At 36.9% G+C, this 25,406-nt stretch overlaps 6 protein-coding genes across 9 annotated transcripts; 3 read left to right on the top strand and 3 right to left on the bottom strand.

The window, feature by feature from the left end:
* Positions 1–842: 842 nt before the first annotated feature.
* LOC102625299 (chlorophyll a-b binding protein of LHCII type 1) lies at positions 843–1,860 on the bottom strand. The gene has a single exon (XM_006467446.4). It carries the CDS (start codon positions 1,777–1,779, stop codon positions 985–987), a length of 795 nt encoding a protein of 264 aa, XP_006467509.1. The 5' UTR covers positions 1,780–1,860; the 3' UTR covers positions 843–984.
* Positions 1,861–6,241: 4,381 nt separating this feature from the next.
* LOC102625853 (chlorophyll a-b binding protein of LHCII type 1) lies at positions 6,242–10,982 on the bottom strand. Its single transcript, XM_015526958.3, has 3 exons — positions 10,124–10,982; positions 8,787–8,793; positions 6,242–6,785 (listed from the first exon to the last, which is right to left on the bottom strand). Exons 1-3 carry the CDS (start codon positions 10,912–10,914, stop codon positions 6,384–6,386), a joined length of 1,200 nt encoding a protein of 399 aa, XP_015382444.3. The 5' UTR covers positions 10,915–10,982; the 3' UTR covers positions 6,242–6,383.
* LOC102625568 (probable starch synthase 4, chloroplastic/amyloplastic) lies at positions 7,272–9,764 on the top strand. Of its 2 annotated transcripts, XR_008051231.1 has the most exons (4): positions 7,349–8,358; positions 8,659–8,720; positions 8,803–8,877; positions 9,080–9,764. XR_008051231.1 is itself a non-coding variant. In XM_052432634.1 (3 exons), exons 1-3 carry the CDS (start codon positions 7,943–7,945, stop codon positions 8,722–8,724), a joined length of 225 nt encoding a protein of 74 aa, XP_052288594.1. In that variant the 5' UTR covers positions 7,272–7,942; the 3' UTR covers positions 8,725–8,795. The 2 variants fall into 2 exon arrangements, 1 of the variants encoding a protein (XP_052288594.1); XM_052432634.1 differs by lacking the exons at positions 8,803–8,877; positions 9,080–9,764 and having other exon boundaries at positions 7,272–7,951; positions 8,209–8,358; positions 8,659–8,795.
* Positions 10,983–12,897: 1,915 nt separating the features above from the next.
* LOC102626435 (chlorophyll a-b binding protein of LHCII type 1) lies at positions 12,898–13,888 on the top strand. Its single transcript, XM_052435164.1, has one exon. The coding sequence runs from the start codon at positions 12,975–12,977 to the stop codon at positions 13,767–13,769; it is 795 nt and encodes a 264-aa protein (XP_052291124.1). The 5' UTR covers positions 12,898–12,974; the 3' UTR covers positions 13,770–13,888.
* A 236-nt stretch (positions 13,889–14,124) lies between these two features.
* LOC102626137 (probable starch synthase 4, chloroplastic/amyloplastic) lies at positions 14,125–20,642 on the bottom strand. Of its 3 annotated transcripts, none has more exons than XM_025094741.2 (16): positions 20,259–20,642; positions 19,971–20,166; positions 19,621–19,702; positions 18,431–19,520; positions 18,307–18,358; positions 18,085–18,207; positions 17,938–18,013; positions 17,674–17,858; positions 17,384–17,578; positions 17,247–17,303; positions 16,860–17,069; positions 16,210–16,335; positions 15,533–15,682; positions 15,171–15,232; positions 15,013–15,088; positions 14,125–14,810 (listed from the first exon to the last, which is right to left on the bottom strand). In XM_025094741.2, exons 1-16 carry the CDS (start codon positions 20,414–20,416, stop codon positions 14,631–14,633), a joined length of 3,018 nt encoding a protein of 1,005 aa, XP_024950509.1. In that variant the 5' UTR covers positions 20,417–20,642; the 3' UTR covers positions 14,125–14,630. The 3 variants fall into 3 exon arrangements, with proteins under 3 accessions (XP_024950509.1, XP_006467512.1, XP_024950510.1); XM_006467449.4 differs by having other exon boundaries at positions 17,232–17,303; positions 20,259–20,636; XM_025094742.2 differs by lacking the exon at positions 19,621–19,702 and having other exon boundaries at positions 17,232–17,303; positions 20,259–20,634.
* A 2,891-nt stretch (positions 20,643–23,533) lies between these two features.
* Positions 23,534–25,386, top strand: LOC102626940 (UDP-N-acetylglucosamine transferase subunit ALG14). Its single transcript, XM_025094412.2, has 5 exons — positions 23,534–23,925; positions 24,075–24,214; positions 24,680–24,823; positions 24,924–24,983; positions 25,093–25,386. Exons 1-5 carry the CDS (start codon positions 23,766–23,768, stop codon positions 25,267–25,269), a joined length of 681 nt encoding a protein of 226 aa, XP_024950180.1. The 5' UTR covers positions 23,534–23,765; the 3' UTR covers positions 25,270–25,386.
* The last annotated feature ends 20 nt before the right edge of the window (positions 25,387–25,406 follow it).

Raw genomic sequence — 25,406 nt, 5'->3', positions numbered from 1 at the left:
ATCAACCATTGTAAATTCGGAAAGCTGGGCAATTAATTAAAGGTTTGGTAATTGACTGGTTGTCATTTCCCATTTGAAGCACTTCAATTTGGAAATCGTTCAGAAGCTCAGAAAACATAAGCGCTTGTTTCGTTAGTGGTATTATATATTGCTCCAAGTGTTATCTTCTATCTGTAATTGATGAATGGTTCATTATATAGAAATTTTCTCTAGTACAAGCCGATTCCAAATAAAAGCTTTCATAAAAAAGCTTAGACAATGCAGTTACTAAAAAAATAAAAAATTGAAGTTACCAGAATATATAGTTTAAGGAAACTCGAAGTTACCGAAATCACAATCACTCCCAACAAAAGCAGCTTTACCAAGAAGCAAATAAGCAACCTAAAGCTGTTCCATGTCCCCGCTGCTCAAAAAGTACTTAATCCACCCTTCCATTCTCTTCAATTTACTCCCACACCTTGGCCCCTTCCCCCAACAATCTTATTATAGAATTCCCCCTCACACTCACAGCGCTTCCCTACTTGAGAATTGTTTGCTAGACCCAGCAGCTGCATTAACTTTTGGGCATCATCAATCTTCTCAGTTTGTTGATAATGCTTAAGCGAGGTGTGTTTTGTTGGGTTTGTGGAAACTGTGGAGACAGAGAAAGAAAAGCTTGCGGGGCTTCACTGTTACTACTTTCTTGGAGATTTGTTGGGTAGTTGTTGTTAAAGCTATAGTTAAGGTCAAAATGAAGGTGTAAAAGGGAACATATTGGAGATTTTGTTGATGTAAACTTGTAACTAGATTCTGGCACAACCTGTAAGGAGGAGGAACTAGAACTAGAACCGTGCGACAAGAGATTGAATGAAAATACAATCCCCTCAAACTAGTAGTAGCAGTACATTACATAATTCACATGTTTTGCAAGTTGAAATAGAGTCACATCAATAACCAATCACTCTCAATTCCAATTTCCACGCTACTAATGTTATCAACCGAAGCTCACTTTCCGGGGACAAAGTTGGTGGCGTAGGCCCAGGCATTGTTGTTGACAGGGTCGGCCAAGTGGTCGGCCAAGTTCTCTAACGGTCCCTTGCCGGTGACAATGGCCTGAACGAAGAAACCAAACATGGAGAACATAGCCAACCTTCCATTCTTGATTTCCTTAACCTTGAGCTCAGCAAAAGCCTCCGGGTCATCAGCCAAACCCAATGGATCAAAGCTGCCACCTGGGTACAATGGGTCAGTCACTTCACCGAGCGGCCCTCCAGCAATTCTGTAACCCTCAACGGCTCCCATCAAGACCACCTGGCAAGCCCAGATGGCCAAGATGCTCTGGGCGTGGATCAAGCTTGGGTTTCCCAAGTAGTCTAGCCCGCCCTCGCTGAAGATCTGGGCTCCCGCCTTGAACCACACGGCCTCACCGAACTTGACTCCGTTGCGGGCCAAGAGCTCCGGGAAGACGCATCCAAGAGCTCCCAACATGGCCCATCTGCAGTGGATGACTTCGAGTTCACGGTTCTTGGCAAAGGTTTCTGGGTCAGCTGAAAGCCCGGCTGTGTCCCAACCGTAGTCGCCAGGGAACTCACCGGTCAAGTAGCTTGGGGGCTCGCCAGAGAATGGGCCCAAGTACTTGACTCTGTCTGGGCCGTACCACGGGCTACCTGAAGAAACAGACTTGCTCGCGGTTTTACGCATGGAGATGCGGCCACCATTGCTTAGCTCATTGCCTGAAGGGGCGAGGTTCACGGCCTTGCCGACGAATGATGAGGAGAGAGCCATTGTTGAGGTTGCCATTGAGGAATTTAATTGAGAAGCAGAAGCTGGGTAAGCAAGAGAAGCTGTGTAAGCAAGAGAAGCTGTTGGTTGTGATGGATGGGCTTAGTGGGCTCTGTATAAATATGGATTAGGGGAAAGAGTCCTTATCTTAGGAGATCTATATCTCGCTCCCCATTGGCTGGTAATATTTTGAAAGTTTGATTCCTATGCCCACTTGGCACACTCAGAACCACTCACCGGATTTTTACGACAATGCATCACCTAATTCACGGGTTTGGAGATCGTATCTCCTTCCAATAATGCATTGCCACTTCTGCCATCCGATAGCGCCATCCATAATTGTTTAATAACATTGTTGTTCATCATGTTCTTTTTTTAAAAAAATATTACATATTATTATTACTCAAATTCCAATTTATATTATATTAAAGAGGGAAATATGTATCCATCTAAATTTGAGAAAAAAAAATTAAATCTCCATAATATTTTTTAAAAAAATTACACAATATTATTACTCAAATTATAATCTATTTATATATATATAAAACTGGGACTTGAGGAGGTGATATGGCATCACCATTTTTCATTTTTGTATATTCTCTATTATCTAATAAATAGAGAAGTTTTCTTTTAGATTTGGTCTTTCATCTTCTCATAATTAATTTGATTGTTATTACACAATAACAATTATGTAAAGATTTTAATGAGGCATATTCTTTGTAATGAACATTCAAGGGGGAGTATTATAAATTTATTAAAATAAATGTAGATGTTCATAATATATATTTCTTAGTCTCCCCACTATCTCCTATTAGCAACCTTTAGCTTCCCTATAATTCCCACTATCTCACAAGGAATTATGATCCATAATTTTTCATTAATTTTATGAAGTGATTATGTAACTATAAAACGAGGGCAAATGCTATGTTACAATTAATGTAACATACACACTTAACAACAACCACACAAATTGTGTGGGCCCATCATTTGTGTGGTTGTTGTTGAGTGTGTATGTTACATTAATTGTAACATAAGGGCTCCCTAAAACGAGAGCTCATCTTTTTATTTTGTACACACACAATTAGAATGAATAAAATCACTCTATAATATATTCTTTCATTTTATTTTTTATCTTGCGTTGCTTCTTTATTTGTGTTTCTGGCTAATAGCTTTTTTTTTTTTGGTTTAAACCACCCAATTTTCGACGACCGCATTGGATACTTCTACTGCATTCAACATTTCTAACTTTTATTGGTTAACATACGTGTGAATGATAACACAATCCTCTGAGATATTTTTTTAATTATTAATGTTTGTTAATCTTTAAGTGTATATTAGAAATTATTGATCCTTATGTTTTAACATATTTATATTATTTTTTCATAATATTACAGATGTTGTCGGAAGTTTATGTGGTGTGGGTGATATTGAGATCGTTGGAGCTGGTTTGCAAAAAAGAGATATAAAAGTTCTAAAAGATTAGCAAGTTGAATATAATTTGGAACTTATCAACAACTACAAAAGGTATAAGATTTGTACACTTAACTATACACATTAATATATATATATATATATATATATATATATATATATATATATATATATATATATATATATATTTAAAGTTAACAAACAAATAATTAACTTTCATAAATAACATTAATTTTATAAGGCTGCCTCATCTTAAAAAAAATCAATTCATATTTTTTATCAGTTTCATCAAGTGTAAAATAAAAAAAAGGATAATACTAAATTATTTTTTCAAAGCCTCGTGAAGCGCGGTTCTATTTTCTAGTTTATATTATATGAAAGAGGAAAAAATGTATCCATCCAAATTTGAGAAAAGAAATTAAACCCATATACTATTTTTAAGAGAGTTCGAACCACTACCCTCACAGTTGTGAGGGAGTGGTTCTAACCAGGGGCGAAGCTATCAAGAAGGCTAACTCGGGCTGTAGCCCGGGTTAGTTTCTTGAAAAAAAAATGAATTAATTATAAATTTATTCTTTTTAAAAAACTTAAAATAAAATATAAAAATATAACGAATAATTATAGTTAATATTTATTTTCTCTAAATCGAAAAACTCACCCAAATTCCTAACTAATTGATCTAATTATTCAAAGTCTAAATTTCTCATAACTCAGCTGTTCAAGTCATCAAGTTGCCACCTCATGATTGACGGTCAGCCTCTGCTGCACCCATATGCTCATACTGTTTTTTAATTAGTTATTAGCTTATATTTTTGTCAAATTTTTTGATAAAATAATTAATAATTCTCTAATATATTATTATCGCACACAAAATAATTCAGATACGATACTATATGAATTTTTTTTTGAAGAATCGGATAAAATTTCATCGATAGTGTTTTTTTATTTACATTGTACTTTTATAGTTTTATTATTAGTTTTTTGCTTGTCTAGTGTATTTTAATAATTTCATTTGTATATAAATTTTTTTTGAGAAGTAATTGAATTTAAAAAAAATCTAGCCCACCCTAAAAAATAGTACTAGCTTCACCACTGGTTCTAACCACCCAGCATCTTACTCTAATTATTCAAATATTATTTATTACTAATTGTGTTTTCTATTTTATTATGTGCTATATATATAAAGTGAGAGAGCGTCTTCCTCTAATCATAATATATTTACTTTGTTAAAATAAATATATTACTAAAATATATAAAATAAATAAATTTTAAACGTTGAAAATGTACAAATATATTGAGAAACTAATAAGAATGAGATGAACATCATAAAGAAATATCTAGTCTCGTAAAACATCCAAATTTACTTTGATTACAAACCAGAAATTCCAGATACAGTAATATTGAGAAACGAGGATGGGAACAGCCCAAAAAATCAACATGAAAAAGGATCGATGGGTAGACAGAGATCTTATGCTCGACTAAAATCAAGAATTTCAATATTTGTTAGTGGACAAATTAATGTATCCTCACAACTTAGTTTATTGCCGTACAACAATGATACGTTTCGATTTTCCTTTCCAGATACTTTCTGCAGGCTTCCTATCTGCCACGAAAACTTCATTATTTGTGTTTCAGCTATCATGACGACGTATAATTGTTCCATTAATCTTCCTGCCCAACGTCCGCATCGTCATGGGTTCAAATTGCACAAGCGCCTCTAAGCTCTAGCCCTTACTACTAAACCAGGAAAATGTAGGTTGGTTAAAAACCTCAGCAAAGTTCAATTAAAGAGGATATTTTGTTTAGAGAAATAAGAGGTTTCTGTCTCATTCTGTGGTTGGAAAATCTCAATCGCCAAATGAAAAATGTAGTATAACTTGTATGGTTTGCAATTAAAATATATATACATAATGCAACTTGCACTGCATTATTATATACTGATAAGGCAAAACAGAAATTCAGTGGAGTAGCAGCGACAGTCACCATAACAATGGGACATTCTCATGTTGATGGTGGTAGTATAGCTACCATTAATGGCGATTGAAATGGTAAGACCTAGCAACTTTTTGATTTTATTTGATGGATTATGAACTGGGATGATCCATTAATGGTATACATTTCAATAATGAATATTCACACAATGTTTCTTGAGAGAGAAGGAATTGCTTGTAAGATCAAAATTTCCTTTTCTTGTTTTCAACACTTGGTATCAACCATTGTAAATTCGGAAAGCTGGGCAATTAATTCAAGGTTTGGTAATTGACTGATTGTCATTTCCCATTTGAAGCACTTCAATTTGGAAATCGTTCAGAAGCTCAGAAAACATAAGCGCTTGTTTCGTTAGTTGTATTATATATTGCTCCAAGTGTTATCTTCTATCTGTAATTGATGAATGGTTCATTATATAGAAATTCTCTCTAGTACAAGCCGATTCCAAATAAAAGCTTTCATAAAAAAGCTTAGACAATGCAGTTACTTAAAAAAAAAAAAATTGAAGTTACCAGAATATATAGTTTAAGGAAACTCGAAGTTACCGAATCACAATCACTTCCAACAAAAGCAGCTTTACCAAGAAGCAAATAAGCAACCTAAAGCTGTTCAATGTCACTACTGCTCAAAAAGTACTTAATCCACCCTTCCATTCTCTTCAATTTACTCCCACACCTTGGCCCCTTCCCCCAACAATCTTATTATAGAATTCCCCCTCACACTCACAGCGCTTCTCTACTTGAGAATTGTTTGCTAGACCCAGCAGCTGCATTAACTTTTGGGCATCATCAATCTTCTCAGTTTGTTGATAATGCTTAAGCGAGGTGTGTTTTGTTGGGTTTGTGGAAACTGTGGAGACAGAGAAAGAAATGCTTGCGGGGCTTCACTGTTACTACTTTCTTGGAGATTTGTTGGGTTGTTGTTGTTAAAGCTATAGTTAAGGTCAAAATGAAGTTGTAAAAGGGAACATATTGGAGATTTTGTTGATGTAAACTTGTAACTAGATTCTGGCACAACCTGTAAGGAGGAGGAACTAGAACTAGAACCGTGCGACAAGAGATTGAATGAAAATACAATCCCCTCAAACTGGTAGTAGCAGTACATTACATAATTCACATGTTTTGCAAGTTGAAATAGAGTCACATCAATAACCAATCACTCTCAATTCCAATTTCCACGCTACTAATGTTATCAACCGAAGCTCACTTTCCGGGGACAAAGTTGGTGGCGTAGGCCCAGGCATTGTTGTTGACAGGGTCGGCCAAGTGGTCGGCCAAGTTCTCTAACGGTCCCTTGCCGGTGACAATGGCCTGAACGAAGAAACCAAACATGGAGAACATAGCCAACCTTCCATTCTTGATTTCCTTAACCTTGAGCTCAGCAAAAGCCTCCGGGTCATCAGCCAAACCCAATGGATCAAAGCTGCCACCTGGGTACAATGGGTCAGTCACTTCACCGAGCGGCCCTCCAGCAATTCTGTAACCCTCAACGGCTCCCATCAAGACCACCTGGCAAGCCCAGATGGCCAAGATGCTCTGGGCGTGGATCAAGCTTGGGTTTCCCAAGTAGTCAAGCCCGCCCTCGCTGAAGATCTGAGCTCCCGCCTTGAACCACACGGCCTCACCGAACTTGACTCCGTTGCGGGCCAAGAGCTCCGGGAAGACGCATCCAAGAGCTCCCAACATGGCCCATCTGCAGTGGATGACTTCGAGTTCACGGTTCTTGGCAAAGGTTTCTGGGTCAGCTGAAAGCCCGGCTGTGTCCCAACCGTAGTCGCCAGGGAACTCACCGGTCAAGTAGCTTGGGGGCTCGCCAGAGAATGGGCCCAAGTACTTGACTCTGTCCGGGCCGTACCACGGGCTACCTGAAGAAACAGACTTGCTCCCGGTTTTACGCATGGAGATGCGGCCACCATTGCTTAGCTCATTGCCTGAAGGGGCAAGGTTCACAGCCTTGCCGACGAATGATGAGGAGAGAGCCATTGTTGAGGTTGCCATTGCGGAATTTAATGGAGAAGCAGAAGTTGTGCAAGCAAGAGAAGCTGTTGGGTGTGGTGGATGGGCTTGGTGGGCTTTGTATAAATATGGATTAGAGGAAAGAGTCCTTATCTTAGGAGATCTATATCTCGCTCCCCATTGGCTGGTAATATTTTGAAAGTGTGATTCCTATGCCTACTTGGCACACTCAGAACCACTCACCGGATTTTTACGGCAATGCATCACCCAATTCACGGGTTTGGGGATCGTATCTCCTTCTAATAATGCATTGCCACTTCTGCCATCCGATAACGCCATCCATTATTGTTTAATAACATTGTTGTTCATCATGTTCTTTTTTAAAAAAAAAATTACACAATATTATTACTCAAATTATAATTTATATGATATAAAAGAGAGAAAAATTTCTCTATCCAAATTTAAAAAAAAATAAATTTTCATAATATTTTTAGGAGAGTTCGAACCACTACCCTCACAGTTGTGAGAGAATAATTTTAACCACTCGGCATCTTGTTCTAATTATACAAATATTATTTAACCACTCGGCACATATTCAATATTTGCAATTTATATATAAAGTTAGGGCAAGGAGGGGATCTTACTGTAAACAACAATTGTGAACCTTGGTTACATCATATTGAAGTCTGGTGCTAGTGTCATTCTTTCCCCATTTCTCAAATTTTTTCCCTTTAGTTTTTGTGTTTGAAAGTGTTGGTGTGCATCATGCTATGATTACTTGTGATTACGCATCGTGATGGCATCTGATGATCCTAGTACTGTTCTGTACTTATGTTTAGATTTGAATATATGTGATATGTTCATTATTTGTAACTTTTAGTAGTTATTGCTTGGTTGTACTGCCAGCTGATGGCTGCTTTGATCTTTCTGATTGTAGCTACTGGTTTCCATTTTGAGCTGAATTGAAGTCTTCCTTACTTTCAACTTTATCATTCAATGTGCTGACTCTTGTGATTTCAGTGAACTGATTAGGGACCTTTACTTCTTTAAATGATAATTATTTTCTCTGTAGAGAGAATTCGAGGGCATTGCAAATCATTTTCAAAATCATGATCACATTCGTTTGATATTGAAGTACGATGAGTCTATTTCCCACTCCATTTATGCTGCATCAGACATTTTCATTATCCCATCTATCTTTGAGCCTTGTGGCCTTACACAGGTAATTCTTCTTGAACAGTGAATTCAGTCGTAAGAAATGAAGAAATAGATGGATGTGGCTAAAGCTTATACCTCCTACAGAATATTGAAACCTTGAAAAGAAAGCTTATTTTGTTGAAATCTGCCTCTGTATAGATGACATAGCTTAAGATCTGTGGTTCGACTTAATGCAGTAATCTAGATATTAGCCAAATGCCTCTGTTTTGCATGCATATGAATCAAGTGTGAATCTAAATAACAAATTTCAATTTTCATATTATTATTATTATATTTGTCTTAAACATTTGATGATTTTCTGCAGATGATAGCAATGAGATATGGTACTATACCTGTTGCAAGGAAAACTGGAGGTCTGAACGACAGGTAAATCACTGATTGACTGATATCAGGTATATAAGCTATACTAATTGGAGAATTCTTAGCTTTCACAAATTTTCTTCTGTAGTGTATTTGATGTTGATGATGACACAATACCTCTCCAGTTCAGAAATGGATATCTTTTTTGAATCCTGATGAGCAGGTAAATGGAATGCTTATTAGTTTATATAAAAGTGGCATTGGATTTTTTTTTTTTTTGGTTCTTTGGCCACTAGTGTATCATATTTCTTCTAGCATTGCTTTTATAGAAACTTCATGTTTGTTCTTGTCCAATTGCAATTGGTCATATTGCTCCTGGGTTGTTTGTCATTCTAATTTTTCCTAAAATTGGTGAAACTTGACAGGGAGTCAATAGTGGTTTGGAGCGTGCAATTAGTCGCTACAGAAACAACCCAGAGAGTTGGCATCAGCTTGTTCAAAAGGTCATGAGTATAGATTGGAGTTGGGAATTTTCGGCATCACAGTATGAGGATCTTTATGCAAAATCTGTGGCCAGAGCAAGGGCAGCTGCAAGTCGTGCTTAAGCTAGCTGCCCTGTAGAATAGTTTACCCTCAGCGTCTCATACAGATTTTCCATGCAAATCCCACCAGCAGACAGACAGTTGTTGGTTTGATCATTAGATGCAGCAGGTGAAGCAATGGTTTCAGATGCTGATCAGAGGTTTCAGATTTTTTTATTGGATGTAGAAGCTGCATTGGTGGGTTCTATCTACTTCACACCTTTGCCATATTTTACAGGCCATCCTTCATTTTTTTTTTTTTTTTTTCCATTTTTTGGGTAAATGAGAACCTAGGTTGCAGCTTATGTAAATTATGATTCTCATGGAATTCTTACTTTCACTGAGGAGCTAGATTTATACTTTTATACAGATACAAAGATTCATTGATGTACTTAGTAAAAAAAGGAAGAGAGTCATTGATGTAAAATTATGTACAGCATACATGCTTCTCTCAATCATGAGTGAGATATAGCAACATGTACTGGATAACTCATTGTTTATTAGCAAATGTATTGTTTCTGTTTTGTAACTTATCGTTTTCTGTTTATGACTTTCCCTAAATTCTTTATTTTTCCGGAAATCTCTATCACCTGAAGCCCGTTACCCTTCAAAATCGCCTCTAAGGACACTTAATGATTTAAAGAAAGGTCACGAGTGGTACCTTCCTCGGTTTTTTTTTTTTTTAATAATCTTGCGATTCTCTTTCGCGTTATCACCATTGATTTCACAAGCACCGAAAAAAAAAAAAGAACAAAAAGCAGAACAAGATCAAATTGAAGCATTTTATAAATAATCACAACTCAAATTAAAGCTTCCATGAGCTCACAACAGATTTACATGATATCCAAGAAACCGAAAAGAGAAAAACTCTTATCAACCGAAGCTCACTTTCCGGGGACAAAGTTGGTGGCGTAGGCCCAGGCATTGTTATTGACAGGGTCAGCCAAGTGGTCGGCCAAGTTCTCTAACGGTCCCTTGCCGGTGACAATGGCCTGAACGAAGAAACCAAACATGGAGAACATAGCCAACCTTCCATTCTTGATTTCCTTAACCTTGAGCTCAGCAAAAGCCTCCGGGTCATCAGCCAAACCCAATGGATCAAAGCTGCCACCTGGGTACAATGGGTCAGTCACTTCACCGAGCGGCCCTCCAGCAATTCTGTAACCCTCAACGGCTCCCATCAAGACCACCTGGCAAGCCCAGATGGCCAAGATGCTCTGAGCGTGGATCAGGCTTGGGTTCCCCAAGTAGTCAAGCCCGCCCTCGCTGAAGATCTGGGCCCCCGCCTTGAACCACACGGCCTCACCGAACTTGACTCCGTTGCGGGCCAAGAGCTCCGGGAAGACGCATCCAAGAGCTCCCAACATGGCCCATCTGCAGTGGATGACTTCGAGTTCACGGTTCTTGGCAAAGGTTTCTGGGTCAGCTGAAAGCCCAGCAGTGTCCCAACCGTAGTCACCAGGGAACTCACCAGTCAAGTAGCTTGGGGGCTCGCCAGAGAATGGACCCAAGTACTTGACTCTGTCCGGGCCGTACCACGGGCTACCTGAAGAAACAGACTTGCTCCCGGTTTTACGCATGGAGATGCGGCCACCATTGCTCAGCTCATTGCCTGAAGGGGCAAGGTTCACAGCCTTGCCGACGAATGATGAGGAGAGAGCCATGGTCGAGGTTGCCATTTTACAATGATCAGAGTTGTTGGTGAGCTCTAGTGTTCGAGTGTTGAGAGGTGAATTGGAACTTGTACATTGGTGGGTTTATTATATAATGTTTTTTGAGTCAGGTTTCTTATCTTTGTGGTATCTAATTCTCTAATTTCATTGGAAGCTGAAGATTTTGGGTTTGATTTTTCATGTGAGGTGGCAGTCTCTAGTCCACCAGGCTCTTCAGATTCTTTTATTGACATGGAACCAGTGTGGGTGTTCCACGTATGTATAATGGATTGCATTCAGACTCATTGAAAATCTTGTAAGAGATAATGCTTCCTAGATTGATTATCTTGAATTAAAAACACCCACGTTTGCATGGTCCGATATTTTTAACGACTCTTTTTTCTTTTGTTTTTCCTCTGGTGAAAAATAGTTTTCAACGACTTAAAATTGCGCCACGAAATATTGATGGATTAATTGAAAGTTTTTAAACTGAATTTTCCACACTTGTTTGTTATCAGTTATCGTCGTCGGCAGATAAACAACAAACAAGAGAAGAAAATTCTGGAGTGATTTGCATTTATAGATATTTAAAGACGTGATGTTTTCTTTGTTTGAATTAAAAGACGTGATGTTAGTCTGACTTGATAGACAAAATGAAAAGAAAATGAACCCATGACGATGCGGACGTTGGGCCGGAAGATTAATGAAACAATTATACGTCGTCATGAAAGCTTTTTTTTTTTTTTTTTCAATGAGAACTATTGATCATGATGGCATTTACAATTATATATATACTGAGATTCATTTACATCAATTCTGATATGGCACCGCTCAGATTTTTAACCCTCTCAAATATTCGAGGGACGTCAACTCCCATTCTGGGAGAAAGACTGCCTTCACTCAAGATCTGAGCCTCCAAGGAAGGAAATTGAAATCAAACCCCTATAATGCGTCTACGGAGGCTCGAACCACTTCCCTCACATTTGTGAGAGAGTGACTCTGGCCACTTGGACTAAGCCCAAGTGATTCGTCGTCATGAAAGCTTAAACACAAATAATGAAGTTTTCGTGGCAGATAGGATGCCTGTAGAAAGTATCTAGAAAGGAAAACCGAAACGTGTCATTGTTGTACAGTAACAAACTAATTTGTGAGGATACATTAATTTGTCTACAACAAATATTGAAATTCTTGATTTTAGTCGAGCATAAGATCTCTGTCTACCCATCGATCCTTTTTCATGTTGATTTTTTGGGCTGTTACCATCCTCGTTTCTCAATATTACTGTATATGGAATTTCTGGTTTGTAATCAAAGTAAATTAGGAGACTAGATATTTCTTTATGATGTTCATCTCATTCTTATTAGTTTCTCAATGTATTTGTACATTTTCAATGTATTAAAATTTATTTATTTTATATATTTTAGTAATATATTTATTTTAACAAAGTAAATATATTATGATTAGCGGAAGACGCTCTCTCACTCTATATATATAGCCCATAATAAAATAAAAAACATAATTAATAATAAATAATATTTGTATAATTAGAACAAGATACCGAGTGATTAGAACCATTTCCTCACAACTGTGAGGGTGATGGTTCGAACTCTCTTAAAAATATTATAGGGATTTAATTTTTTTTCTCAAATTTGAATGGGTATATTTTTCCCTCTTTCATATAATATAAATTCTAATTTGAGTAATAATATTATGTAAATTTTTTTTTAAAAAAAAAGAACAAGATGAACAACAATGTTATTAAACAATAATGGATGGCGCTATCGGATGGCGGAAGTGGCAGTGCATTATTGGAAGGAGATACGATCTCCAAACCCGTGAATTAGGTGATGCATTGTCGTAAAAATCCGGTGAGTGGTACTGAGTGTGCCAAGTGGGCATAGGAATCAAACTTTCAAAATATTACCAGCCAATGGGGAGCGAGATATAGATCTCCTAAGATAAGGACTCTTTCCTCTAATCCATATTTATACAGAGCCCACTAAGCCCATCCACCACAACCAACAGCTTCTCTTGCTTACACAGCTTCTCTTGCTTACACAGCTTCTGCTTCTCAATTAAATTCCTCAATGGCAACCTCGACCATGGCTCTCTCCTCATCATTCGTCGGCAAGGCTGTGAACCTTGCCCCTTCAGGCAATGAGCTGAGCAATGGTGGCCGCATCTCCATGCGTAAAACCGGGAGCAAGTCTGTTTCTTCAGGTAGCCCGTGGTACGGCCCGGACAGAGTCAAGTACTTGGGCCCACTCTCTGGCGAGCCCCCAAGCTACTTGACTGGTGAGTTCCCTGGTGACTACGGTTGGGACACTGCTGGGCTTTCAGCTGACCCAGAAACCTTTGCCAAGAACCGTGAACTCGAAGTCATCCACTGCAGATGGGCCATGTTGGGAGCTCTTGGATGCGTCTTCCCGGAGCTCTTGGCCCGCAACGGAGTCAAGTTCGGTGAGGCCGTGTGGTTCAAGGCGGGGGCCCAGATCTTCAGCGAGGGCGGGCTTGACTACTTGGGGAACCCAAGCCTGATCCACGCTCAGAGCATCTTGGCCATCTGGGCTTGCCAGGTGGTCTTGATGGGAGCCGTTGAGGGTTACAGAATTGCTGGAGGGCCGCTCGGTGAAGTGACTGACCCATTGTACCCAGGTGGCAGCTTTGATCCATTGGGTTTGGCTGATGACCCGGAGGCTTTTGCTGAGCTCAAGGTTAAGGAAATCAAGAATGGAAGGTTGGCTATGTTCTCCATGTTTGGTTTCTTCGTTCAGGCCATTGTCACCGGCAAGGGACCGTTAGAGAACTTGGCCGACCACTTGGCTGACCCTGTCAATAACAATGCCTGGGCCTACGCCACCAACTTTGTCCCCGGAAAGTGAGCTTCGGTTGATAAGAGTTTTTCTCTTTTCGGTTTCTTGGATATCATGTAAATCTGTTGTGAGCTCATGGAAGCTTTAATTTGAGTTGTGATTATTTATAAAATGCTTCAATTTGATCTTGTTCTGCTTTTTGTTCTTTTTTTTTTTTCGGTGCTTGTGAAATCAATGGTGATAACGCGAAAGAGAATCGCAAGATTATTAAAAAAAAAAAAAACCGAGGAAGGTACCACTCGTGACCTTTCTTTAAATCATTAAGTGTCCTTAGAGGCGATTTTGAAGGGTAACGGGCTTCAGGTGATAGAGATTTCCGGAAAAATAAAGAATTTAGGGAAAGTCATAAACAGAAAACGATAAGTTACAAAACAGAAACAATACATTTGCTAATAAACAATGAGTTATCCAGTACATGTTGCTATATCTCACTCATGATTGAGAGAAGCATGTATGCTGTACATAATTTTACATCAATGACTCTCTTCCTTTTTTTACTAAGTACATCAATGAATCTTTGTATCTGTATAAAAGTATAAATCTAGCTCCTCAGTGAAAGTAAGAATTCCATGAGAATCATAATTTACATAAGCTGCAACCTAGGTTCTCATTTACCCAAAAAATGGAAAAAAAAAAAAAAAAAAATGAAGGATGGCCTGTAAAATATGGCAAAGGTGTGAAGTAGATAGAACCCACCAATGCAGCTTCTACATCCAATAAAAAAATCTGAAACCTCTGATCAGCATCTGAAACCATTGCTTCACCTGCTGCATCTAATGATCAAACCAACAACTGTCTGTCTGCTGGTGGGATTTGCATGGAAAATCTGTATGAGACGCTGAGGGTAAACTATTCTACAGGGCAGCTAGCTTAAGCACGACTTGCAGCTGCCCTTGCTCTGGCCACAGATTTTGCATAAAGATCCTCATACTGTGATGCCGAAAATTCCCAACTCCAATCTATACTCATGACCTTTTGAACAAGCTGATGCCAACTCTCTGGGTTGTTTCTGTAGCGACTAATTGCACGCTCCAAACCACTATTGACTCCCTGTCAAGTTTCACCAATTTTAGGAAAAATTAGAATGACAAACAACCCAGGAGCAATATGACCAATTGCAATTGGACAAGAACAAACATGAAGTTTCTATAAAAGCAATGCTAGAAGAAATATGATACACTAGTGGCCAAAGAACCAAAAAAAAAAAAAATCCAATGCCACTTTTATATAAACTAATAAGCATTCCATTTACCTGCTCATCAGGATTCAAAAAAGTATATCCATTTCTGAACTGGAGAGGTATTGTGTCATCATCAACATCAAATACACTACAGAAGAAAATTTGTGAAAGCTAAGAATTCTCCAATTAGTATAGCTTATATACCTGATATCAGTCAATCAGTGATTTACCTGTCGTTCAGACCTCCAGTTTTCCTTGCAACAGGTATAGTACCATATCTCATTGCTATCATCTGCAGAAAATCATCAAATGTTTAAGACAAATATAATAATAATAATATGAAAATTGAAATTTGTTATTTAGATTCACACTTGATTCATATGCATGCAAAACAGAGGCATTTGGCTAATATCTAGATTACTGCATTAAGTCGAACCACAGATCTTAAGCTATGTCATCTATACAGAGGTAGATTTCAACAAAATAAGCTTTCTTTTCAAGGTTTCAATATTCTGTAGGAGGTATAAGCTTTAGCCACATCCATCTATTTCTTCATTTCTTACGACTGAATTCACTGTTCAAGAAGAATTACCTGTGTAAGGCCACAAGGCTCAAAGATAGATGGGATAATGAAAATGTCTGATGCAGCATAAATGGAGTGGGAAATAGATTCATCGTACTTCAATATCAGCCGAATGTGATCGTGATTTTGAAAATGATTTGCAATGCCCTCGAATTCTCTCTACAGAGAAAATAATTATCATTTAAAGAAGTAAAGGTCCCTAATCAGTTCACTGAAATCACAAGAGTCAGCACATTGAATGATAAAGTTGAAAGTAAGGAAGACTTCAATTCAGCTCAAAATGGAAACCAGTAGCTACAATCAGAAAGATCAAAGCAGCCATCAGCTGGCAGTACAACCAAGCAATAACTACTAAAAGTTACAAATAATGAATATATCACATATATTCAAATCTAAACATAAGTACAGAACAGTACTAGGATCATCAGATGCCATCACGATGCGTAATCACCAGTAATCATAGCATGATGCACACCAACACTTTCAAACACAAAAACTAAAAGGGAAAAAAGTTGAGAAATGGGGAAAGAATGACACTAGCACCAGACTTCAATATGATGTAACCAAGGTTCACAATTGTTGTTTACAGTAAGATCCCCTCCTTGTCCTAACTTTATATATAAATTGCAAATATTGAATATGTGCTTTCGAAGAAAGGAAAAAGAAGATAGTAAAATTGGATAAACCTGAATATGCGGCACTGGGCTTGAACCAAGAAGTATAAATTGTCCTCCCAGCTCCAATGTTCGATATATTGCATGTCTAATAAGATGCACGCCTTTCTGTGGCACCAACCTTGTTATGCATCCAACCTATCAAAGGATAAATCAAGGAGTTGCAAGTAAGAATGCGAGCACAATTGCAAAGACTGTACCAGAGCAGAAAGCAGGATATGGTCATATGTGTAGGTAACAAAAATAAATTCTTAATGACAACAGAATGCACAGTGGATGCAGGGTGTTAACAAAAGAAATTAATGAAGAAAAAGAAAAGGCACTTCAAATTAAATGAATTTCCTAAAAGCATAATCTTTTAAGTATCTGTAACTTAATATCAGATGTTGTGCTCACTATATTCAATATATATGAATGCAAAGTATGTGCTTAAAGTCTTCATCATATATAGATGCATAACTTAAAATTCAGGTGATGCAGTAAACAAATCTTTTCAGGATTCAAAATCTCCATCACTGAATCATAATGTAGGCCCCAATGTAGTGCGTGATATCATTTATTTTACTTTTTTAAGAATTAGATTATGAAGCAACAAAATGTGCAGCATACATTCAAATAGAGTATAAGTTGTGTCTAAGGTGAAAACTTCATGTAAACTTTACCAACGGCTTCCTAGCGTCTGCAGAAGAAAGTCCTAGATGCTTTCTGATGGATTTTTTATTTTCTGCTTTTCCTTGAAGGTCATTAGCATTGTACTGGACTTTGAGAAAAGTATCGGTGGCCGGATTCCATGCATCAGTGTCGATTCCATTTAGAATGCCAACAAACTTTTTGGAGTGAAAATTAAGTGTTGAATGGAGGCCTTGTCCACCCTATAAAACAAATATAAAATAGAGACTTTTCATTGAATACCTAGAACATGGGTGCACGATATTAACGATAGATACTATGAGACAATAAACAGTTACTTCTAGCAATCCATAGTACCTAATGCAAAAATCCACATTGCATCCTTATCAAAAAAACATCCATACCTCAGATGTCCGTACCTCTTGAGCATAGGAGGGTGACACTGTTGTTACAATATTAGAGAACACAATTGCACCCTACAAAAATAAACAAATAAATAGTGAAAATGTTTCCCTGAGGAATACCATAAGTATCATTGTAACAATCATTCTCATACTTTTAAAGGATTGATCCTGTCATGGGCTGAGTTGTCCTGCATTCTGTCTGGTCTATTTAGCTGCTGGACATCAAGACCACAAGATGCCAATTCTTTTGCAGGTGCAGTCCCTTGGTACTCGAAGTTGTGGCAAGTAAAACAAACTCGAGCAGAATTTAATCCTTTTGGAACATATAAATCCCAATAGAGTGGTGCCTAGAAAATCAAAAACAATTTTTACCATAACAAAACAAATAATCAGGTGATGAAGGAGAACATAAAGTCAACAGTGAAATTCCAATTGACCATACAACAAAAGCTGTTTGCCAATCATGACAGTGAATGATGTCCGGTTGCTTGCCAGCTTGAAGAAGCAACTCAAGCGCTGCGCGGCTAAAAAATGAAAAACGTCTGAAATCATCATGCTCTCCATAAAATTGTCCTCTCCAGAAGAACTTATCAGGATGATGAGGCTCAATAAAGTAAACAGGAAGACCTGCAGCCATACATGTGGTCAGAATTCACTGCTAAGTTGTATCAGTTCTCACACTAACAAATAAAAAGAAAATTGCTACCTTCTATCGTGCTGACCCACACTTTATTTTTGAATAGTCTGCCATCAAAATATGACTCCACCACAACATCTAGGGCCTGTATAAAGTAAATGTGTCATCTCAAACATCATAAAACCAAGCTGCTCATAGACCAAGTTAGTTGCATACCCTCAAGTCATCAATACGATCATACTGCATGCAATCATACTTTGGAAGGACAATCTCTACAAGGTGACCTTTCTTCTGCAGTGCTTTACCAAGACCAGCCACAACATCTCCCAAACCACCAACCTGAAACAAGGAAGAGTTTAACATTTTCCAAAAAGATTAGAATAAGTTCACAATAATGATACTAACAGAGCAAAGAAGTGCCAAGCTCACTAAGCTTACCTTAGCAACTGGTGCCATTTCTGCTGCAATATGAATGACATGCAATCCTGAACTAAAATTCAACAAAGCAAAAATTAGATAAGAGCAGTAATTCTCTGAAACTTATAAATACCAAAAACAATACCTGATTGATGATGATGTCAGCTTGAGAAATGTAGATATAGCTTCATGCTCATTCTTTTCCTTGCATTCCATGTAAGCATCACGAATACGTCCATTTCTCTTCCACACCATTTCACGTAACAGCTTTGCTTCACTGGTTGATAATTTCTTCTCAAGCAACCATCCATCAATAATAAGCAATAAGCGGCTCCAAAATTCCCAAGGCATATCATCCACGGGTTCATGTACTGCTCTTTTCTTGCTTTCTTCTTTCAGACTATGAAGAGTATCTTGAAACTCCTTCACAGATTCCTGATATAACTGAACATAAGAATGAATCTCTTCGTCAGACCTTTGAAGACGCTCCTCCAATAATTTCATCTTTTGTTGCATTAACTCATTATATTGCTGCATTTTCTCTGACGATAACTTGTAGATATTAGCTTCATCAAGAGATTCTTCCAACTTATCTACTTTCTTTCGGAGCTCCTGGTTTTGTTGTAACACTGAAATAGCTTGATCAGCCTGTTTTGTTGCCTTAGCCAGCAATCCTTGCAAATTTTCTACCTTTTCATACAAGTCCTTGCATTCAACTTTTAGAGTTGACAATTTTGCAACATCTTCTTGAGAAATAGACAATTTAGATTCCAATTCTTTCAAAGATGACTCCAAGGATGAGCGTTCCATTTCCAGCATTACCACACGCTCATCTGCATCCTTGACACTATTAAGCTCTGCCTTGAGCACTTTTATATCATTCTTCAGGGACAGATTCTCTGTCTTCAACGAATCAAGCTCCTTGCTAAAAGAATGAATTTCACTATTGTTCAACACAAGGTCCTCATTTGCAGGTTCGTTTTGATTTGCAAAAACATCCAGCTCACTATGTTCAGAAACACCCCTGTGAGTCAATTCATGCTGCAGTTTCTGTAACTGATCTTCCAAGAGTTCCACGTGTATCTTCTCTTGGGCAGCAACTCTAATCCGTGCATCCGTTTCAGCCAATCTCATCTCCAAAGCATTAATCTCTCCTTGCAATGCCTCCTTCTCCTGTAGAATCTTGTGGAGATCTTCAAGTGCTTGAACTCGTGCTTCATTGAGAAGAAGGATATCTGAAATATATGTACAATGAGCAATTGGACACGCATATAATCCTCCAAAAATTGATAACAAGACACCAAACCAAAGAAAAGACACACTAAAAGTAATTACTTTTCTCAGCATTTCTTATCATGCTTATCAGATTATCTAATTGGGAAGTTGAAAGCTCCTCTCCACCATCGCAATTTAAGACCTGGAAGAAAGAAACTTCCTTAGTTTTACCAATGTTCATTGTCAAATTAAACTTCCTTAGTTTTACCAATGTTCATTGTCAAATTAAACTACAAATACCAACTACAAGTTGCATTGCAAAGTACAAATCAAAATAAAATAATAAGTCATCATTTCCAGTCAGTTATCTGAATGATAAAGTACTTGCGTGGAACATGTCGCATACTCAATTGCTGGATTAAGAAATAACAGTCAGCTATAAAATTTAAATCTACAGAAAAAAGAAATACCAGAGATTCCTTAAGCTCAGGCACAAATACACTGCCCAAGTTTTGTTCTTCGGTATGCTCCACATCAATTGGCTCCCTATCTATCAAAGAACTTTCAGATTCGGAATCCCCATCACTAGTTGGCACCAAATCTGCATCATTTGGCCGCTGCTGATCAGGCGAACCTTTCTTCACGTGCTGTCTCTTCTGCTGCGAACTGAATCATTTTTTTTTTCAATTGAATGCCAATTAATTGTATTATAGGTTAACCCAGTTAAGGAGATTGAGAAAGAGAGAAAGCAAAAGTACCCGAAACTACGCTGTCGCATTTTGCAAGAAGCAGGGAGTAAGCGACGAGAAGAAAAAAGCAACGGGACGTTTAAGTGTTTATTTTTATTGTTACTATTTTTACAGTTGAAATGGATTACGAAGGGGCTTATGAAGGAAGTTGAAATCTTCGAAGCCATGAAATGAATTTGACTTGGACTCCTCCTATCAAGAACTAGAAGCTGAGCTTTGTTCCGTCTCTCTGTCCTAATAGAGAACAAGCGCTTCCTTCGGAACAATGACTTTCAAAAAGTTCTTATTTTTGCCCTCTTTTAAGAATAACGGGAAGTGTTGTAAGGCGCGTGTCACTGAAGTTATCCTGATCGAATGGCAGATGAAACGTGGGTCCCAACCCGCAACGGTTATCGAACGGCTTATCAAATGTGGATCCGATCAATTTGTGTGACCCGTTTTTGTGTTTCTTCTGGGATCGTTTGATTTGATTAAAGCACGTAACCATGGTCTGAAGCAACGTATTTAATATACTGTTTTGAGCGATCGAAGCAACTTAGGTATATTAATCGAAGCAACGTATTAAATGCGCCTAAACACGAACATAGCTTCGTTCGAGGGGAAAAATAACAGTTGTTACATTCGAGTCCTTCATTATACTTTATTAGCCTTCATTAATCACTTTTATACCATACTTATTTTATTTTCTTATATGAAATAATTTGAAAAGACAAATAACTTTTAAATGTACCCATTTAATAATTTTTATTAATATCTAATTTAGTTAATTTAATTTTTATACCTTAATTTCTTTTAATTTTATAAATTATCATCTCTTCTCAAATATTGTATACTCTACTTTTGTAATTATAAGAAAATTTTAATTTACAATACTCAATAGAGGACAATGAAGAAATATCAAATCTTTTTCTTATTGTTATGGCAACAATGGATAAAATCTTTAAAAAAAAGAGAGAGATGTAAGTTTTTTTCTTTTAAATAGATTTATAAGTTTTATAGGTGGGCATTTGGAAAAAAAAAAGATAAAAAATATAATAATTTTGTTTATACATATACATGCATACATACATATATATAATATACACATATATACATACACGCGCGTGCGCGCACACACACATATATATGAAGTTAGGTTTTTATAATTTTTAAATTTTATTTTAATGAAATTAGGCTTTTAAATATAGACTTTAAATGTTTAAAATTTGAAATATATATAGTGGGTGGACCAAATTAATATGATTATTTACAATAATAGATTTTTTTTTCCCATCAAATTCAAGTTTGGTGGTATTTTTGACAACCCTACATACAAAAGGTTAAAATTACTAATAAATTAGCATTTATGCTTTTCTAGATTTTTGCTTTCTCTATTGGTGAAACAACTACATGATACTAAGATTTTTTATTTTTTTTTGGGGTCATTTTTATAGCAACCAATAAAAGAAACAAGAAGCTGGGCGATTAGAGAAGACATTAATTACGACAATCTTTAATAAATAATCTTGAAGCAACAGAAATTGCAGCATCTTTTGGTAATTTTAATAAACAATCTTTTAATTTTGCTTTGTACATTAATTACGACATCAATAGTAAAAAAATTCTTTAGTTACACAAGACCTCAAATTCCCAGGAGTATAAGGAAGCAACAGAAAATAAACTTGAGCGCAGATCTTGAAGTTTGTAAATCGTTGTTTTTGGGGCGTTATTAATTAATGGACTTGTTAATAGCTTATTGTTATATGAAAAGTTACATTTATTTGATCTGTGAGACTGTAACGCATAAAATCATCCTCACTGCTTGCAGCATCTTCGCGGGAACATGTTTGAAAGTGGAGGACGAAATGTACTTCCATCTTCTCTGAAAATACCATGGAATCTCGAATGTGATTGAGCAACGTGGTTAGTCTTTAAAGTTTTTTTTTTTCAGATGTTGCTGGAGAATTTGAACTCGCAAATCCAAAAGGATCTCGGGTTGCTTTGGGGTGTTGACAAAGAAATGAAACGGCTTTCAAACTTGCTCTCTACTAGACAAGTCGTGGCTGAACATGCTGAAGAGATGCAAATAAAAGACAAGGCAATTCGGAATTGGCTGTGAAAGCTGCTTACAAGGCGAAAGATACAATGGATGAGTGTGCAACAAAATCATCTCAATTGGAGTCTGAAAATGAACAAACTTCCTTCTTTAATAGATTTTCTCTAAGTAATATCTTGTTTTGTTGCGATATTGGCAATAGAAAGAGAGATATTAGAAGGAGGTTAGATGAAATTGCTCAAGGGCGGATCAAGTTTCATTTGAATTGAGGTAGATGCAGTACTTTCAGATAGGTAAGCTGAAGTCATGGAAGGATGCCATACTGGCTCCATAGTAACTCAGCCTAAGGTGTCTGGAAGAGATAAGGATAAAGAAAAAATTATTGATTATCTGGTAAAGCACGTAGCTTGTCGTGATAAAATTTCGGTCTATCCTGTATCTGGTTTAGGAGGGCTTGCAAAAATTTCGGTCACCAAACTACAGAATTTGTTCATTTCACAATGCTATAAACTGAAGAAGCGATGTGAGAAGGAAAGGGGACAAGATTGGCCCAAGATAGCACATGTTCAAAACGTTTACTTGGAATCGCTGCTTGCAGAATTGCAGACATCTAGTTGTTGGAAGAGAAAAATAAAATTGAAAAATTGGATGCTTCTTCATTCATGAAATTAAAGAGAAACAAAATTGAAAAAAGTTTACTTCTAAGGTATATGTAAATTTTTCTATTTCCCATTTTCTTAAGAACTTTACAGTTTCTACTTTTCTATACCACCAATACGAGTTTTCCAAAAAAGATAAATTAATTAAGGAGATTGTTATCTTACATAATCATGTAAGATACATGATTCTTCTACATCCATTTAATGAAAATTCAATGGTTGTGGAAATATAAAATAATAAAATAATATTATTTTCACAGTCGTTAAATAAAAATCTAACGGCTGTAGAAGAATTATGTATCTTTACATGATCATATAAAATAACTAAAGTCATTAATTAATTAAGCTGTACTAGGGGCATGATTATATTTTATTCAAGGACAGTTTTTGTGATGTTGAATTTTTATGTCTTAGCCAGCAACCGTTTGATGGTAATGAGATGTGAACAATTTTGGTTTTGCCATAGAAATCCAATAGATGGGGCTAATACAACATAGAAAATTAATTATATCATTAAATAAAAATAAAGAAACGTAGGAGGGAGCTAGATGATAATCATTCTACTTTTAAAGCTCGAATAAAAAAAATACGGGAAAAAGAATTTAGCGACGACGAGCACAAAAGGGGGAGCTTGCGTAAAGCTGACATCATAGAGAATTGCTCTATTCCTCTCTTGGTCGTCGCCGATTCGAGATTGCTAGACAAATTTTCGTTTTCTTCTCTCGGATCATAGAATTCGAATAAACTAATCCGTCATAAAACTGATATTTTACGACTCAGTTCGTTTCACTTTCAATAGACATGTAAATTCAAATTCTTGAGATGAACAAAATGGATGATTTTTACTTTTATATAATGACAATTATTGCCACTAGTGTTGCAATTTTTCTAATTCGTCTTCTGCACGTTCTCTATTTGACTGGAAAATCACGCCGCCTCAAATCTCCGCAGCCGCTCTCCACTCTCATTGTTTTAGGTTCAGGTAATTAATAAGTCAGAGACATTTATATAAATTTAAATATGATTAAAAACAAGTTTTTGATTTTTTTTAATTATTTTTGCTTGCTTTACTTGATGCTATTCATCTATATTTATCATCAATTAATTGTTATTAATTGGAAATTTTAATAGGCGGCCACACGGCGGAGATGATGAATCTCTTATCCGTGCTGCAAATGGATAGGTTTACGCCGCGCTTCTACATTGCTGCTGCTACTGATAACATGAGTCTCCAAAAAGCTCGTGTGTTCGAGGATTCATTGCTGCACAAAGTAGGTTGCTTGATTTGACTGTTTCTAAATTTTGTTTATTTATTTATTGATTTTCTTCTTGTTCCTGTTATTTGTTCACTGTTTTCAGGTTCTTCCAAGTATTTCTAATCATTGTAGTTGAATTCACTGTTAAATTTGGTCTTGATTAAATACATGTAGCAACTTACTCTTTGAGGATCGAGAGATTTGTTGTTAATCTAGCCGAAGTAGTTGATCTCTCAAGATGGAAATCTTTTGCAAAATGCAAACTATTTAGAGATGATTTATTTGTAGAATTTTGCCTAACGTTTACTGTTAAATGTTGGAATGAAGAAGAAACTTGTTTACAGATTTTTTTCATATGTGTTGCATTACTTTACTTTCCTCCTGATATAATTATTCATTTAATCTTAATGGTTTCTCCAATTTTTTTTTTTTCAACTCACTTTTCTTGAAGGTTACTCACTAAATTGGTTGTTACTGCAGAAAGTGATCAAGGGGTCCTCTGCTCAGTTCATGCAGATCTATAGAAGCAGGGAAGTTGGACAGTCATATGTAACCTCTGTATGGACAACTTTACTAGCTACCACTCACGCACTATGGCTGATGGTTAAAATCAGGCCACAAGTGGTAATGAATTTGTCCCTAGCTCGTGTTTTCTTTAGTAGTTTAGTAATTTTGCAACATGCTTAAAGTTGGTTTTTAATTATCAACTTTCCTCTCACTTTAGGTTCTTTGCAATGGCCCTGGGACTTGTATTCCTCTCTGTGTGATTGCCTTCTTATTTAAGGTGTGAGAACTTTCACCTGAGCCTCTGTTTTCACTAATTTCCCACTTAATACCTGCGAAAGTTGATGGTATTGAGGTTCCTCATTTAACCTTCTCCATTTTTCCTTTAGGTCATTGGAATTAGATGGTCATCCATCTTTTATGTTGAGAGTATTGCAAGGGTGAAAAGGCTTTCTCTAAGTGGTTTGCTTCTCTACAAGTTATGTATAGCTGATCAGTTCTTTGTGCAATGGCCACAACTACAGAGAAAATATCCACGAGCTCACTATGTCGGCTGTCTCATGTAGTTGATTAAAGTCCAGCGGGCATGATCTAGTTGTAGTACAAGAATGTTGCCTTGCTTGTAACTTCGAATTTATTCTTTTTTGTTAAATGAAAAGTTTGAATAGGTGGAATTACAGATAGTCATTTGGTCATCAGCCAT

The sequence above is a fragment of the Citrus sinensis genome, chromosome 2 (assembly GCF_022201045.2).
Source record: "Citrus sinensis cultivar Valencia sweet orange chromosome 2, DVS_A1.0, whole genome shotgun sequence".
Lineage (NCBI taxonomy): Eukaryota > Viridiplantae > Streptophyta > Magnoliopsida > Sapindales > Rutaceae > Citrus > Citrus sinensis.
The sequence above is the reverse complement of the archived record's forward strand: the minus strand, read 5'-3'. Positions and strand labels throughout refer to the sequence as shown.